The following is a 17,143-nucleotide window of genomic DNA, read 5'->3' as shown; positions in this document are numbered from 1 at the left end:
CTGAACCTGCAGATGTTATGGATGCACTAACTTTCTTCTCGCCTCACAGATCTGTCCCATATGTGCAGCGCTGCCAGGCGGCGACCCGAATCACGTGACTGATGATTTTGCTGCTCATCTCACACTTGAACACAGAGCACCCAGAGACTTGATATCCTTTTCATTCTAGAAGAACCTTTGACGGAATATTAGGCTTTTTCTCACATGTATTAAGTGTAAATGTTTCAATGTGTTTATATATAAGGTTAGCGCTATTGACAGCTTGCAAAAAATTATAAAAAAACGATCACATTGTGATTATGAGGTATTGTGTGTCGAAGTTTGAGGACAAAAATGAATTTATTCCATGTAGTGGTTTGGCTGTAACATAAGGATACTTAGGATAATAAGAAATGCAGTATAATTTCCATAATGGAGGTGAATATTATTAGCTTAGTGGAGGGACTCCTCACTTTGTACGCAGACACACAGTTAGCTTCTAGCTTCGCAGCCGGGATGACTAAAAATAAATAGAGTCAGGAAGGGGGGGAATAGTGTTTATGATCGGCATTAATTGGCGATGGTGATCACGTACTTTTTCGTGAAAATGTTCCAATGTTGATTGGTGGCCGTTTTCTCTACTTAATTCCATCACAACATAGATTTGAGGAGCAAGCTATGTCATTGTTTAAAGTTGCTGCATCACATCTGAACATGCATCTCTATTTGCAAAATGACAACTGCCCTTTTTTGATGTCTTTTAAAGCCTGCAGCGGTAGTTTTCTCAAGTGCTGCAGCACATTCCGTGTGTCAGGTTTGAGTGTGTGAGCCTTGCAAGTGTTGGCGTTGTCATCCACACAGATCTCTCTGGGGACTGCAGTGTTTATAGAAGCACTTTGAATTAGGCGCCGCGGTGGGAAAAATGACTTCAAAAGATTGTGTTATGATGGAGAACCAAACAAAAAAAAAAAGTAAAAATAGCCGAGCTACTGTGTTGTTCCGTGCATGTGCAGAAGTAGCAAGTAGATTATATCATGTTTTCTGCTTCATTTCCAAACACAAAGCCATAAAAAGTATGCTGTTAATTGTTTCTAAAGACAAAATAAACACATCCGGGATTAGGACACTGCACGAAAAAACTAAAATATGCATTTTCAGGAGAAATTGCGTGTGGATGCTGAAATGCGTAAGCCAAACTTAAATGCTAATGTTAGCATGCTAACAGTTAGAATGCGTCATGTACCAAATTTTTTGCATGTAAAATTAGCTAAAAAAAATAAATTAGCATAGTAACAGTTGGCATGTGTCAAGTACCAAGTTACATGACTCTGAGGTGTTCCGCTGCAAAATTGGCCAAAAAAAAGTTAGCATGGTAACAGTTGCCGTGTGTCAAGTACCAAGTTATATGACTGAGGTGTTCAGCTGCAAAATTGGCTAAAAAAGTTAGCATGTGTCAAGTACCAAGTTATATGACTCAGGCATTTGGCTGTGAAAATGGCTAAAAAAGTTAGCATGGTAATGTAAGCATGTGTCAAGTACCAATTTTTTATGACTTCAGTGGCAAAATTGGCTAAAAAAGTTAGCATGTGTCAAGTACCGAGTTATATGACTCTGAGGCATTTGGCTGCGAAATTGGCTAAAAAAGTTAGCTTGGTAAGTTAGCATGCTACCATGTGTCAAGTACCAAGGTATAGACTCTGAGGTGTCTGGCTGTAAAAAGTTAACAGCATGTGTCAAGTACCATGCATGGTAATGTTAGCATGTGTCAAGTACCAAGTTGTATGTCTTCAGTGGCAAAATTGACAAAAAAAGTTGGCATGTGTCAAGTACCAAGTTATAGGACTATGAGGTGTTTGGCTGCAAAATTGGCTAAAAAGTTAGCATGGCAATGTTAGCATGTGTCAAGTGCTTCAAAATTGGCAAAAAAAAAGTTAGCATGCTAAAAGTTAGCATGTGTCAATACTTAGTTATTTGACACTGAGGTGTTCGGCTGCAAAATTGGATAAACAAGTTTGCATGCTAATGTTGGCAGTGAGGCTAGCCAATCAGTGGCGACGATACTGAAAAGCGTGGTGTGATTGTTTTAGTATCGTGGAGTGGCCAATACTACTGTAGTATTAATATTTTTGCTTCATTTGACCATTTTTGTGCTTAAAAATGCTTTATTTAGGGCAAAATGATGTATAACATGCTTTGTTACTGATAACACAAAGCTAAGATATAAATGTTGTGTTCAGAAGTTTAGCATACATTGATTGGTTTTAGTATTTTTAATGTACAAAATGTGTCAAGGTGGTTACCGCATCCTTCAATTTTTATTCATGCGGCCATCTCTGGAAAAAGTTTGGATACACCTGCTGTAGATTACCTTCCTTAACACCGACTCCCACGACGAGTCAAGCGGTGTGCGACACGTGCGGCGGATGTTCCACCCCGGGCGTGGACTGGGAGGTCCTCGGGCTCGGCGGTCCAACATGCACTTCACCAGCAACACCACCGGGGGGCTCTCGACCAGTCAGAACTCTTCTCAGAGCTCCAACTACAGCCGGGAAGCCATGGACCCCATTGCAGGTGTGTGCCACTTTGTAGCTGTCCCACCCACTTTTCATCCACCTCAATGGCTGGAGTTTGCCTTCCTTGCCAGCTGTGCCATAACGAGGCTTCATGTTTGGCTGGGACGGCCATCAAGTAGTTAGTAACATTGCATATTTAAAGTTTGCAACCATTTATGTGTTGTTGTACATAAGCTAGCTGCTGTTTAAAAACAGTTACTTTGAGCAAGTTGCAGACATAGTCACAAGTTTACATATGTACTTTGATCATAAGCAGCAATGCTGTTAATTTGTTTATTGTGTAAATGCTCCAAAGCATTCACACACATGGTTTTCTACACCATAATTAATCAATCTATTTTTCTACTTCTTCAGATTTTGGTGCGCTCTACCTTCCACATTTTTCATCCGATTCCAACCGTTCCAACTTCAAACTGTTCAGGCTTTCCCTTGACAAATTCCAACAATTCCCAGAATTCCAGGTTTTCCGGGACATTTTTCCCATTCAAAATGAATTGGCCATTTTTCAAACTTCCACCATTTCCACATTTTTAAACCGATTCAAACCATTCCACCTTCAACACATTCCAATCCTCCTGCACATCCAGCATATCATATTTCCAAGGTCAAAAAATGTCAGGAATTCCCAGAATTCACAGTTTTCCAAACCCTATTTCCACCCTTTTTTCTGTAGACTACTCCATCCACATTTTTCAACCCACTTCAACCGTTCCACCGTCAAATCATTACTCTTAATCAGGACAAAATCTAAGTTGGTTTTTGAACTGGAAAAATTCCCGGTTTTCCCGAAATTCCAGGAATTCCATAATACCATTTCTCAATTAAAAATGTTACTACTTCAACATTTCTCGACCGTTTCGAAAAATTCCAACACCATCCAAATGAGAACATTCAGAACATTCAAGTCTTTTAACATTTTCAAAAAAATTCCTGCTTTACCTGGAATTCCCAAATTTTCATGAAATTCCTATTGAAATGAATGGGACATTTTAAAAAATTACACAACTCCGAAATGTTTCATCTAATTTAAACAGTTTCAACTTCAAAATATTCAGCCTGTTCAGGAATTGTGTGCTCTCCTTCAACAATTCTAAAAAAATGTCCGGATTTCCTAGAATTCCCAGTTTTTAGGGACATTTACCCCATTCAAAATGAACTGGCCATTTTTTAAACTTCCACATTTTTCAACCTATTCAAACCATTCCAACATCAATACACTCCACTCATCCTGGACATTCAAACTAACACTTTCCCAGGTTCCAAACCAAATTCCGGTTTTCCTGGAAATTCAAACTCTTCAACATTCAAACTATTCTTACATTCTATCAGCATTTCAGTTCAACTTCAGCATTGGAGCATTCACACGCAATTCCCTTAGGCATTGCCTAATCTAGTTATTGATATGAACTCTTCTTTTTCAAGGGAGCATTTTTAACTACAGTCGTACCTTGTTTAATTAATTTACAGTATCTAATTGGTTCTCGACCTGACCCTGGTAAAGAAATGTCCACAAAGTCGGATTAATATTATAATTCACATGAAGTCACAGCCATAGAGTCACCTTTACACTACAATATAGTAGCTTTGAGTGTGTTCAACTGTAGATTATAGGTAGCATGGAGGATCCTCCAAGCATCGTCGCTATGGTCGTCACCCGGCCACGACGTGAAAATATTGAATCACATCCTGGATAATTCCTCTAAATTAGACCTGGGCTTCCATGTGCTTAAACCACGAGCATAAGTTGTTTCGTAAAGTCTTGGTCAGCATGAGAGTCGCAGCTCTTATTGTTAGCTGGGTTGTTAGTAAGGCTGCAGCTAACAATTATTTTTCTATCGATTAATTGATTAATCGGTTAATCTATAGATTATTTTTTTCGATTCATCTATAGATTATTTTTCCTTTTACCGATTATTTTTTATTTTATTTTATTTTAAATGAAGATGAAAAAATAAAAGTAGGCCAGTTTTTTCAAAAGGCATGGCTTTTATTTACAAAAAAAAAAAGTATGGCCACTCAGTCAACATTGACAACAACATGACAAAATATTCTGTAACAATGTAAACATTTAAAACTTTTAACATTTAACAAAATTAAAAGTAGCTTATTTGCTTTTTAATGTGCAAATATAAAAGTAAACATCCAGTGCAAATCTTAATATTCTGCAATAGTATAAGCATTTCAAAAGTAAAAGTATTGCTTATTTTGCTTTAAAATGTGCAAAAATAAAGATAAACATCCAATACAAAAAAGTGCAAAACGAAATATTCTGTAACAACAGTGTAAACATTTCAACAAAAGTGAAAGTATTGCTTATTTGCTAAAATGTGCAAAAATTATGATAAACATCCAATACAAAAAAGTGCCAATCTAAATATTCTGGAGCACTGTAAACATTAAGTATTGCTTTTAAAATGTGCAAAATAAACATCCAGTCCAACACAGTACACAATAACCAATTCTACTCATTCCAGTGAGTGACTAACAGTTGTAATGAAGAAATGTTAGCATGTCTACTTGCTTTGCTTCTTTTCTTGTTTACAATATTCCCAGCAGCTGAAAATAGGCGCTCAAAAGGGGTCGATGTGGCTGGAACTGAGAGGTAATTAGCCTTCACCTCAAACCAGGACTGCGAGCGAGCTGAGCTGCAGTTTAAGTTTCTAGTAGGTCAACGGGCTCATAGTGATGTTACTAGTAGTTGACTGGGAGGTGTTTATTATCATTTGGGGAGAGTCCGCTGCCTGATGCTCACCTGCTAAACACCTATCTGCTCGACGCTGAAGCGCTGACTACATGCGCTATGAATACGCACTGCTGATTGGCTGATAATGCTTCGTGTGTACCAATCAGATGGTTGTGTGGGTGGGACAATGCTGCGTGTGTACCAATCAGATGGTTGTATGGGTGGGACAATGCTGCGTGCTGAGACAGAGGAGCAAAGCAACTTGTTAAGACTTTAGCAGCTAAAGTTAGCTTTAGCTTAGAAACTCGTTCGGTACACCCCCGTACCGAACCGAAAGCCCCGTACCGAAACGGTTCAATACAAAACACATACCGTTACACCCCTAGCAGATACAAATGACACATTCATGTTTTTGTGTAATGATGACAACGTATGCTAACGCGGACGATTGATGGTTGATGGTTTTCTTTTCAAATGTTCGTTCATAGCCGTTGTGCTGCTATGATAGGCCATTTCCGCTCGACACAGTGTGCATACAACAACATTATTAGGCTGTGTATTGAAATACTCCCACACTTTTGACGACTTTTGGCGTGCGTTTTTCCCCTCGCTCGCACAGTCTGCTTTGCGCTCCGCCATGACGGTAGTGTGACGTAAATATGCGACGCGCCGACTCACAAAAACGGCGTCGACGTATTTACGTAACCGATGACGTCGACTACGTCGACGCGTCGTTTCAGCCTTAGTTGTTAGCATTCCATAGTGGGTTTTAGCTGTCATCTCACCAATGTCATGTGAAGATGAGCTGCATCAACATCTCCACTTAGCATTGCCGTCTCTTTAGCATTAAGTGGCGATACGTCTCATGGCTCGTCTTTTGATATCGCTCACGTCAAAGTCTCACCAATGTGGAGAGGTGTTATTGACGAGGCAGGGGTTGAAGACGAAGTGCATCAAAAAGTTGGTCAACTTGAGTATCTTGGTGGTAGTCGCCTTGTAGTCAACTAAATATAAAATAAGACAAATACAGCGTATAAGACGTTTAATGATAAATCGTGGTAAAACTCCTCGTTTTATATTAAAATAATCGTAAACCATGATAAGAATGAAGTCACGGACCGGTGACACTGGCCATTTAGTGGAGAAACAAGCTAGCGCTAGCTATCTTGAATGCTATCGTCTTTAAAAGACGACATTCACTGTTCTAAACTTATGTAAACTAAGATATTTGTGTACATTAAACGTACAGGCATGTACAGATCAATCCATACTTGAAACAATATGGCAACAGGAAGTGAATTTGTATGATGTTACATAAACCGGCTGTGACGCACCAAACACACGGAATTTTATTTATTAAAAATAAAGACGACAAACTTTTACAAAATAAAATGGAAGAAGATTAACATATATAAACACTCAAATAAAAATAATATGTCTCCTTAATAGCCAGAACAATATTACGGAACATATTTATTTGGCCAAGAAAGTATAGTGTGTAGCTATTTATTTATTGTATTTATATATTTAAAAAAAAACTTGGTTATAAATGTGACCATTTTGGTCATAGCTGTGATATGGAATTTTCATATTCCTACACCCCATGTTTTCCAATCTATAGTGTAGTGGGTTATAAGCCCCACCCACTAAATTTTAGAAGATTTTTTTTTCCATATATTAGCCACACTGGACTATAAGTCGCAGATATATACGTTGTGAAATTTGTTATTTACACAATAAGTAAATGTTTATTCACATACCTTAATTTAGGGCTGGGTGATATGGCCTTTTTTTAATATCTCGATTTTTTAGGCCATGTCACGATACACGATATGTCTCGATATTTTGCCTTAGCCTTGAATGAACACTTGATGCATATAATCACAGCAGTATGATGATTCTATGTGTCTACATTAAAACATTCTTGTTCATCCTGCATTAATATATGCTCATTTTAAACTTTCACGCAGAGAGGGAAATCACAATAAGTGAATTTACCAAAACTGTATTTATTAAACAGTTATTAAGGCCTACTGAAATGCGATTTTCTTATTTAAACGGGGATAGCAGGTCCATTCTATGTGTCATACTTGATCATTTCGCGATATTGCCATATTTTTGCTGAAAGGATTTAGTAGAGAACATCGACGATGAAGTTCGCAACTTTTGGGCGCTGATAAAAAAAAGCCTTGCCTGTACCGGAAGTAGCAGACGATATGCGCGTGACGTCACAGGTTGTGGAGCTCCTCACATCTGCACATTGTTTACAATCATGGCCACCAGCAGCGAGAGCGATTCGGACCGAGAAAGCGACGATTTCCCCATTAATTTGAGAGAGGATGAAAGATTCGTGGATGAGGAAAGTGAGAGTGAAGGACTAGAGTGCAGTGGAAGCAATTCAGATAGGGAAGATGCTGTGAGAGGCAGGTGGGACCTGATATTCAGCTGGGAATGACTAAAACAGTAAATAAACACAAGACATATATATACTCTATTAGCCACAACACAACCAGGCTTATATTTAATATGCCACAAATTAATCCCGCATAACAAATACCTCCCTCCTCCCGTCCATATAACCCGCCAATACAAATCAAACACCCGCACAACACACTCAATCCCACAGCCCAAAGTACCGTTCACCTCCCCAAAGTTCATACAGCACATATATTTCCCCAAAGTTACGTACGTGACATGCACATAGTGGCACGCACGTACGGGCAAGCGATCAAATGTTTGGAAGCCGCAGCTGCGTACTGCGTTACACATACAAATTAAACAAAATGCTTATGGCAACATTCTGGGTGCGTACTCACGGTACCGCGTCTGCGTATCCAACTCAAAGTCCTCCTGGTAAGAGTGTCTGTTGTCCCAGTTCTCCACGGGCCAATGGTAAAGCTTAACGGTCATCTTTCGGGAATGTAAACAATGAAACACCGGCTATGTGTTTGTGTTGCTGCAGCCGGCCGAAATACACCGCTTTACACCTACAGCTTTCTTCTTTGCTGTCGCCATTGTTCATTGAACAAATTGCAAAAGATTCACCAACACAGATGTCCAGAACACTGTGGAATTTTGCGATGAAAACAGACGACTTAATAGCTGGCCACAATGCTGTCCCAAAATGTCCTCTACAATCCGTGACGTCACGCGCAGGCGTCATCACACCGAGACGTTTTCAGCAGGATATTTCGAGCAAAATTTAAAATTGCACTTTAGTAATCTAACCCGGCCGTATTGGCATGTGTTGCAATGTTAAGATTTCATCATTGATATATAAACTATCAGACTGCGTGGTTGGTAGTAGTGGGTTTCAGTAGGCCTTTAAGCGGTGGCGCAAACATTCATGTCATTTCAAAACAGAAAGTGCAAGATTGTCAACAAGCTATTAGTGCACTTTTGTGCATGATGTCACTAAGATGACATATCAAAACAACACTAAATTAAAGTGTACTTTTTGTACAGAACGCCACTACAATAGTTAAAAACAAATAAAGTGCACTTTTGTGCATGATGTCACACAAGATATTTCAATAACTCACATAAAAATGAGCTGCATAATAGGTTCCTGCAGGGGTTATCTCCTTCTGTTGACTTTTTTTTTTTCATACGGTGTTAATCTGGAAATAGTTGCTTCGGCATTTTGATGGTGTGGCACCGGCAGGAGATGTTGACATGCTGAGTTTCAAGCACTCCTCATTCTCTAGCGGGTGACTTTTCAAATGATGCTACATTAGCAGTGCTGCTACTTTTTGTAGCAACGCTTTTGCCGCATAAATGTCGAATATATTTCCGCTTGAAGCAAAACCACCGCCAGACGATGGATCTCGTGCTGTTTTTCTTGGGAATTAATTCTTCCTCCATTTGTTACCAGATTCACACCTTCTTTCTCTCGTATTACCACCCGCACCTCACTGTTAGCATCACAGCTAACGTTACCATGTCGCTACCTCTCTGCTCCGCGGGAGCGTGTGATGTTGCACACGTGACGTGTGTAAGAAGGTGCGCTTGCTTTACGTCTCTGTGAGAAGGAGAGACAAGAAAGAGTGGGAAACGCATGCAGTGTAATGCCCGCAGCTAAAAGCAACTGCGTGGGAATGTATACTCCAATATCACGATATAGTCATTTTCTATATCGCACAGAGACAAACCCGCGATATATCGAGTATATCGATATATCGCCCAACCCTACCTTAATTGTTTCCAAACAGTGCCTGTAACATGGCAGTAAAACAGCTGATCAAACAAAACAGAAGTCATTGTCATGGACCCACTAGCTGCGGAAGCTGGCTTTTCAAAACAGACTCGATAACGCCACGGTGACGTTTTGGTGAATTTGCTGAGGACTTTGTGAAACCGAAACAATACAAAAAGAATGCCATTGTAAGTTAATAATACTAATAAGTATATTAGCTAATGCTAATGACGCTAGCTTCATTACGTTCCAATAGCACATACAAATATGCATGAAAACACTCCTACAGACATCACACATGGGACGGTTCAGTAAGTAAGAATTGTTGTAGTTATATTGTAAAACTTACAAAAGTTGCTTGTTGCTTGGTATGAAGAATCCATACCAGTAGGAACGCTATGGACGGTTAGAAGACGTAACAGGGCTTCTACTTCCAGTTGAAGGCTCAGTCTAAAACAGGATGGCAATGCAGCACCTGCAGTGAGCGAACTTGTCCAAAAGATGGTGCCGTAGCACAAACACACCTTTTCCTTTCCTTGTTTTAAACTATTTGCATTAGGACCGTCAGCGAAGAAAAATCCATCAATAAGCCACACTGTTTTATAAGCCGCAGGGTTCCAAGCGTAGGAAAAAAGTAGCTGCTTATAGTACCGAATTGACAGTAAACACTAAAGTATGTACTTTTGTTAATTAAAAAAAAATTATTATATTTATATTTTTTTGCAATATAGTAAAGCTGCAATATTTAAAGCATGATGTGGCGAGGGATGACTGTACACAAATGTTTAACTTGTTTTGGATTTTCTCTAATTTAATTCTCCACATGCTGAAATACATAATTGTGTCCACCTGAATATTTCAACAAGTCAAGCTAAAGGTTTTTTTTTTGTGTTTTTTTGTATTATTATTATTATTATTATTATTAAATCAACATAAGATACATTTACCATTATTAGTGCACCAACCCAAAAACCCTCCCTCCCCCATTCTCACTCATTCACACAAAAGGGTTGTTTCCTTCTGTTATTAATATTCTGGTTCCTACAGATACAGTCTGCAAGGGTACAGTCCGTGAAGCACACATGATTGTGTGTGCTTTAACAGTTAATTTTACTCATTTTCATTCATTACTAGTTTCTATGTAACTGTTTTTATTTTATTTGAGTTTCTTTTTTGTTCAAGTAAATTTGTTTTTAATTTATTTTTAGATTTTTCTTTTAAACTAAAGGACATTATCTTCACCAGACCAGGTTGTCAATGAAATTAGATTTTCATTGATTGTCAAGCTGAAGGTTTAAAACCAACATTTTAGGCCGGGACAATAAAAACAACTTTTAATCTGATTCTTCTCCTTGCAGAGCTCTTATCCCAGCTTTCGGGCGTACGCCGCTCGGCGGGGGGCCAGCTCAGCTCGGGCCCCTCGGCCTCGCAGCTGCAGCAGCTCCAGATGCAACTCCAGCTCGAGCGGCAGCAGGCTCAGGCGGCGCGGCAGCAGCTGGAGACGGCGCGAAACGCCACGCGGGGGGGCGGCCGCGCCAACGCCATCCTCAACGCCAACTCGGCCGGGACCAACCCCAACCTGAGCGCCAACCACAACAGCAACCCCAGTCCCAGCCCGGGCCCTTCAGAGGGCCACACGCAGCACACGGCGCACAGCTCACAGTTTCTACTCAGCAGGTTGGCAAATGTTTCACACCTTGCTTCTTAGAGAAATGATGCAGCAGTTACGTTGTAGAGCCACCAGGTGGTGACTGCTGAGTTGAGATTGTAAGAATACCAGCATGTCGCTTTTGATGGGATTTGTTTGAAATATTGAATGTATAGGATGGCACGAACAGCTGTGGCTGTAGGCAACCTCCTGATTTATTTTATTTTTTTATTAACCAATGTGCAACCCTTAGGCCCAAAATAGGCTAAAAAAAAGGCAGCATGCTAGTGTTGGTAAAGCTGCCTGAGGCTGAGCCAATCAGTGGCCATGATACTGAACAGCAAGGTCCAATTTGCCCTGGGAGTTTTTCCACAATATTTTTGTAATGAAAGGGCATTATTTTTTTATTGCAAAGTTGTTGGAATACAAAGTATATTGTCTGAAGAACTATTTTGGTCCCATTGACTGTGGCGACTTGAACAGGGTTACCCCGCCTTCCGCCCGAATGCAGCTGAGATAGGCCCCAGCACCCCCCGCGACCCTGAAATGGACAAGCGGTAGATAATGGATGGATGGATGACTCCCGTTTAAACTATTTTAAAAAGACTGCCATCCTGGTATATTACTATCCTTTTTCCATGAAAACCCAACAAATCTCATTCTGGGCAGCAGTGTAAACAATAAAATATTGTGTAATTGTGCTTTTCGACCACCAGATAGCACAGACCTGGGCATTCTGCGGCCCGTGTGCCACATCCGACCCTTTGTACGTCCCTGTCCGGCCCGCGTGAGGCCAATCATAAATTACAAAATAAATTTTAAAAAGTACAGCGTTTCCGACACGTTCATTTATTTGTGGCGGCCCGCCACGAAAGAATTACGTCCGCCACAAATAAAATAAAAAAAAATTTTTTTTTATTTTTTTATTTTTTTTTGTCCTGTCCAGCTTCTCAGGCAAATCATATAGTTGATGTAGATGCCCATATAGGCTGTTCAGATTTACTTTACAAAAGAGAAGTGTAGGATACTTCTCTTGTTGCCTTATTTGTATTTGACCACTACTGTTTTCTGTTTATTTGTTACTGACTGTGGCAGGACACCTCTGCCTCTGTTTCACTTTATGTTGCTGGTAAATAATATGGTTGTAGTAGTAGGCTAAAGTTAAATTATTTAGTATGCACTAATTAAAGGGGCAGAGCTTTAAGAGACATTTTAGCTTTTATATTTTATAAGATATATTTTTTGTAAGAACCACAATTAATAAATATATTTCAGTGAATAACTTATTGTTCAAATCTGTATATAAATATGTACATAAAGTGTTGTAATTATATTGTAAAATGGATGGATGGACGTTTAAAACAAAACTTATTATTAATTAGTAAGTATACATTTTTTGAGCCTTTTTAGAGAAAATCATATCATTGTAGTAGATTATGCAAATTATTCGATGATGTCATGGTGACCACGCCCATAGCCACGTCCCCACCGCCACAGGTATCTTGGCAGTTTATGGGAAACACTGAATTATCTATGTCGAGTGTGCAATACAACGGTGCTGCTTTTGTTTTGAAAAGCGTTATTTGTATTACTTCCGTGTGGACGTATGCTCGTGCGCGATTGTGAGTGAATGTGAACAGCTGTAATCACAAATGACAAAATAAATTAAAAAAGAACATCTATGTCGTGCGTGCAATACAACTGTGCTGCTTTTATTTTGAAAAGTGTTATTTATGGGCGTATGTCCGTGTGTAACCTGTGAGTAAAGGTGCACAGCGACAAGTGAGACGCTAAAAAAAGAAAAGTTGATGACGAATGGTGTGTTTTCAACAAGACATGGACTGCCAAGTATTTCTTTACAGAAATTAAAGGTAAAGCCGTGTGCTTAATTTGTGGTACACAGCTTGCTGTGTTTAAAGAATATAGTGTAACGACCTGCTGAAGTTGATATTGTGTTCTTTAGTTGCGGAAATGAGGAGTGAGGATAGACGTGCGTGTGGAAGGAACGAGATAAGTTGAGCTGTGTTAGTATAAGTTGCTCAATAAAAGTTTAAAAAGAGCGTCAGACTTGGTGTGCACTTCTTCTGGACGCTATAATTGGTGTCAGAAGTAAAACTTTGCGCATACTGCCGCTGCTTGTGTGAATCCCGGACGTGAGCTCGTCGCAAAGAGAGAGAGAGAGAGAGAGGGAGGAAGGAGAGAGGCAGCGTCTACAGGTGCAGCGCACGCTGCTTGGCATGGGGGAATTCCGCCCTCAATGAAGACTCCCAGGTTTGATGGCAAGACGAACTGGGAGGCATTTCATCCCACTTCTGACACCAATTGTAGCGTCCAGAAGAAGTGTCCACCAAGTCTGACACTCTTTTTAAATTTTTATTGAGCAACCTATACTAACACAGCTCAACTTATCTCGTTCTTTCCACACGCACGTCTATCCTCACTCCTCATTTCCGCAACAGCAACGCTTCCTCCTTCTTCGCCAATCACCTTACAGGCGTGCTACGTTCACAACAAAGAGGATGCAGGATAAAGTGACAGAAATCTAAATTTTTGCATTGTAATATACATCAGGAAGTGTTGTGTAAGAAAGTGTTAAAAATAAAACCATCAAAAGCCATCTGCTTTTGTATAAAGATAAGTTAGGTTAAATGAAATTATTATTATTATTATTATTATTTATCTTACGGTATATCAAAAATAATTTGTGCAAAATTTAATTGAAATATTGTCGGTGTGGCCCTCCAGCAGTGCTCGGGTTGCTCATGCGGCCCCCGGTAAAAATTAATTGCCCACCCCTGAGATAGCACCAGAAAACCATGACCATGAGCTTTGATAAGCGTACATAAGTTAAACTCCACTGAAATACAAGGAAAATACAATACGTCTGAAAATGTTATGAAGATATGTGTTTAATATTGACCGATAATGATAATTATTGATATTTTTTATTACCTATTGAAAATAAAGACCAAAAGAGAAATACATTAAATCTAAACATAATTATTTCCTCTGATTATCATCCCCTCAGCTATCAAGGCAGAAAGGAAATGTCAACACAAGCATGGAAAACACTAATGTTGAAAAAAATTATAAAATTGAACACTTAACAATAAGCTCTTAAAATGAAGGTGCAAAAATAAGGAATATGTAATAAATGTTTAATAAAGTGTAACAAAATAGTGTGAAAATGTAAATATAGAGAAACCTGAGAAGAACTATTTTCTGCAGGTTTAGTTCCGGGAAGTTACAGCTGTGCAGCTAAGGTGGTGTGGTATTACCGGTCTTGGTGGGGACGAGCACCTTACATCATTCACAGACCACATTGGTCTGACTACCGTCCCTTTTTAAAAAAAATTAAAAAAATGCCATACTGTCCAGGTGACTTTTCCTGTTTTATCCACAATTTCTTCATTTTGACTTTGTCTTCTCACTCCATGCAAAGCATCAACTGTGAGACAACAAGATGGCGCAACCAAACGTGATAGTTAATACTGTTACCTGATTAGCTTTTACACTGATCAGTGATCACCTCCTGCGTTGCTCGGTTACCAGAGAGCGAGCGTCTTTGTTCATGCAACCAACCTTGCTTCGCAACTTCTGCTTTCTTCCGACGAAGAAGAAAAAAATAAATATCCAACGTTTCATCGAACGCATTTTGTATTGATATCGATAACGTGTCTATCCTGAATTCCTTACATATACTGATATCGTAATACCGCCTAGCCTTAAATGAAAATTATTGTAGGCAGTTATATACATAACATGGCAGATATACAGTATATACTGTATATATGAATATATATAAAATACTCAAACTCAACCAAGTCCTGTCTGCTTTTGCTCCCATTCTAGCTAAGTAGGCGTTGTAAAAATATATACTTTTTGTCCACTGTATCAAAATCAGTGTTATGAATTCTTGACCTATTGGTTCACCTTTAACAGGCTTTGTTGTTCCCCCGCAGGTTGAGTGAACCGCGGCTGTCGGAGGCGGAGCGCCAGCTGTGCGAGGCCCAGTGGGCCGACAGGAGCTTGTTTGTGACGGAGCTGCTGCTGTCCACGCTGCTGCCCGATGACGATGACGCCTCCTCCTCCGAGGACGAGGACGACTGTCCCGGCTCGTTGCGGAACTTCGTCGACTTCCAGTCCATGGGCTGTGTGGAGGTCATGACGCTGGACGTGGCCCTGGAGAACCTCAACCTCAAAGAGATGGCGCCGCCTGCTAAGACGGCCAAAACGGCTACGAAAACGACGCCGGCCAAAAAAGAGCCGCCCGCCCCGCCCCTTTGATGACACAGCCCCACCCTTTCCCGGAAGCACCGACGTAACTAAGACTGCGGTTCTGTTTTGGCTTCTTGGTTTTATTTTTGTTTTTATTCCTCAGTGATTTCGTCATTTCAGCTTCTGTGGCGCCGCCCCTCCATGTTGTGTACGTCGAATAAAAGTAGCCAGAAGAGCGAATGGGAAAGAGAACTCTATAAATATATTATTAAAACAAATCTATATGTAAGTTGATAATCAGGAAGTCCAGTGTGACCCCCTGCTGGCTGCACACTGAACTTGTCTATTAATATTCACCCCAGCTAACAAGCATGAGCTTCAAACATCACAGTGACCACAAGGCAGCGCGATTCTACTCATCCCACACGGATCGTCTGCTGCAGCCCCTCGCCTTCTTGTTGTGGGTCACATGACCCTGCTGTCGAAGACTCGACACTGACATGGCATATCCAGTGTCCCACCTGTGCACACTAACACGTGACAAACGACCATTGACTGAACTTGGGAAGACGTTGTTGGTCGTCACCGTCATCCTGTCATCACGTGACTTGGAGGAGGGAATCCTGTGCGCTCTTTTCGGTAACTTTCAGCCTCCACTGATAATACGTGAAGAATACAATGTATGCAACGTGCAGGTGAAATAAACCTTTCATTGTGGAGGACAATACATTGTCAATCATACTTGCCAACCTTGAGACCTCCGATTTTGGGAGGTGGGGGGTCGTGGTTGGGGCGGGGCGGTGGCGTGGTTAAGAGGGGAGGAGTATATTTACAGCTAGAATTCACCAAGTAAAGTATTTCATATATATATAAATGTATATAAATAAGAAATACTTGACTTTCAGTGAATTCTAGCTATATATATATATTTTATTATCCATCCATCTTCTTCCGCTTATCCGAGGTCGGGTCGCGGACGCAGCAGCCTAAGCAGGGAAGCCCGGACTTCCCTCTCCCCAGCCACTTCGTCCATTTCTTCCCGGGTGATCCCGAGGCGTTCCCAGACCAGCCGGGAGACACAGTCTTCCCAACGTGTCCTGGGTCTTCCCCGTGGCCTCCTAACAATCGGACGTGCCCTATACACCTCCCTAGGGAGGCGTTCGGGTGGCATCCTGACCAGATGCCCGAACCACCTCATCTGGCTCCTCTCGATGTGGAGGAGCAGCAGCTTTACTTTGAGCTCCCCCCGGATGACAGAGCTTCTCACCCTATCTCTAAGGGAAAGCCCCGCCACCCGGCGGAGGAAACTCATTTCGGCCGTGATCTTGTCCTTTCGGTCATGACCCAAAGCTCATGACCATAGGTGAGGATGGGAATGTAGATCGACCAGTAAATTGAGGGCTTTGCCTTACGGCTCAGCTCCTTCTTCACCACAACGGATCGATACAGGCACTGCTTCCTCATAGGAAGACGTGTTGGTGGGATTGAGAAGGTCTTCGAAGTATTCCCTCCACCGATCCACAATATCCGCAGTCGAGGTCAGCAGAACACCATCCTCACCATACACGGTGTTGATAGTGCACTGCTTCCCCTTCCTGAGGCGGCGGATGGTAGTCCAGAATCGCTTCGAAGCCGTCCGGAAGTCGTTTTCCATGGCTTCCCTGAACTCCTCCCATGTCCGAGTTTTTGCCTCCGCGACCGCTGAATCTGCACACTGCTTGGCCTGTCTGTATCTGTCCGCTGCCTCAGGAGTCCTATGTGCCAAAAGAACCCGATAGGACTCCTTCTTCAGCTTGACGGCATCCCTCACCGCCGGTCTCCACCAACGGGTTCTAGGATTACCGCCA

The 17,143-nt window shown here is 41.0% G+C and overlaps 1 protein-coding gene across 2 annotated transcripts in view; it reads left to right on the top strand.

Moving 5' to 3' along the window:
* The window catches only part of LOC133652246 (E3 ubiquitin-protein ligase KCMF1-like), a 31,559-nt gene extending 15,538 nt beyond the window's left edge, over positions 1 to 16,021 (top strand). For both annotated transcript variants that reach the window (XM_062050780.1, XM_062050779.1), the window contains exons 4-7: positions 50 to 151; positions 2,370 to 2,550; positions 10,789 to 11,107; positions 15,041 to 16,021. In XM_062050780.1, coding sequence (XP_061906764.1) covers positions 50 to 151; positions 2,370 to 2,550; positions 10,789 to 11,107; positions 15,041 to 15,365 — 927 coding nt within the window. In that variant the 3' untranslated portion in view covers positions 15,366 to 16,021. The remainder of the gene's footprint in view (positions 1 to 49; positions 152 to 2,369; positions 2,551 to 10,788; positions 11,108 to 15,040) is intronic.
* Positions 16,022 to 17,143: the final 1,122 nt, after the last annotated feature.

This window comes from Entelurus aequoreus, linkage group LG06, assembly GCF_033978785.1.
Source record: "Entelurus aequoreus isolate RoL-2023_Sb linkage group LG06, RoL_Eaeq_v1.1, whole genome shotgun sequence".
NCBI lineage: Eukaryota > Metazoa > Chordata > Actinopteri > Syngnathiformes > Syngnathidae > Entelurus > Entelurus aequoreus.
This window is presented reverse-complemented; position numbering and strand designations above follow the sequence as displayed.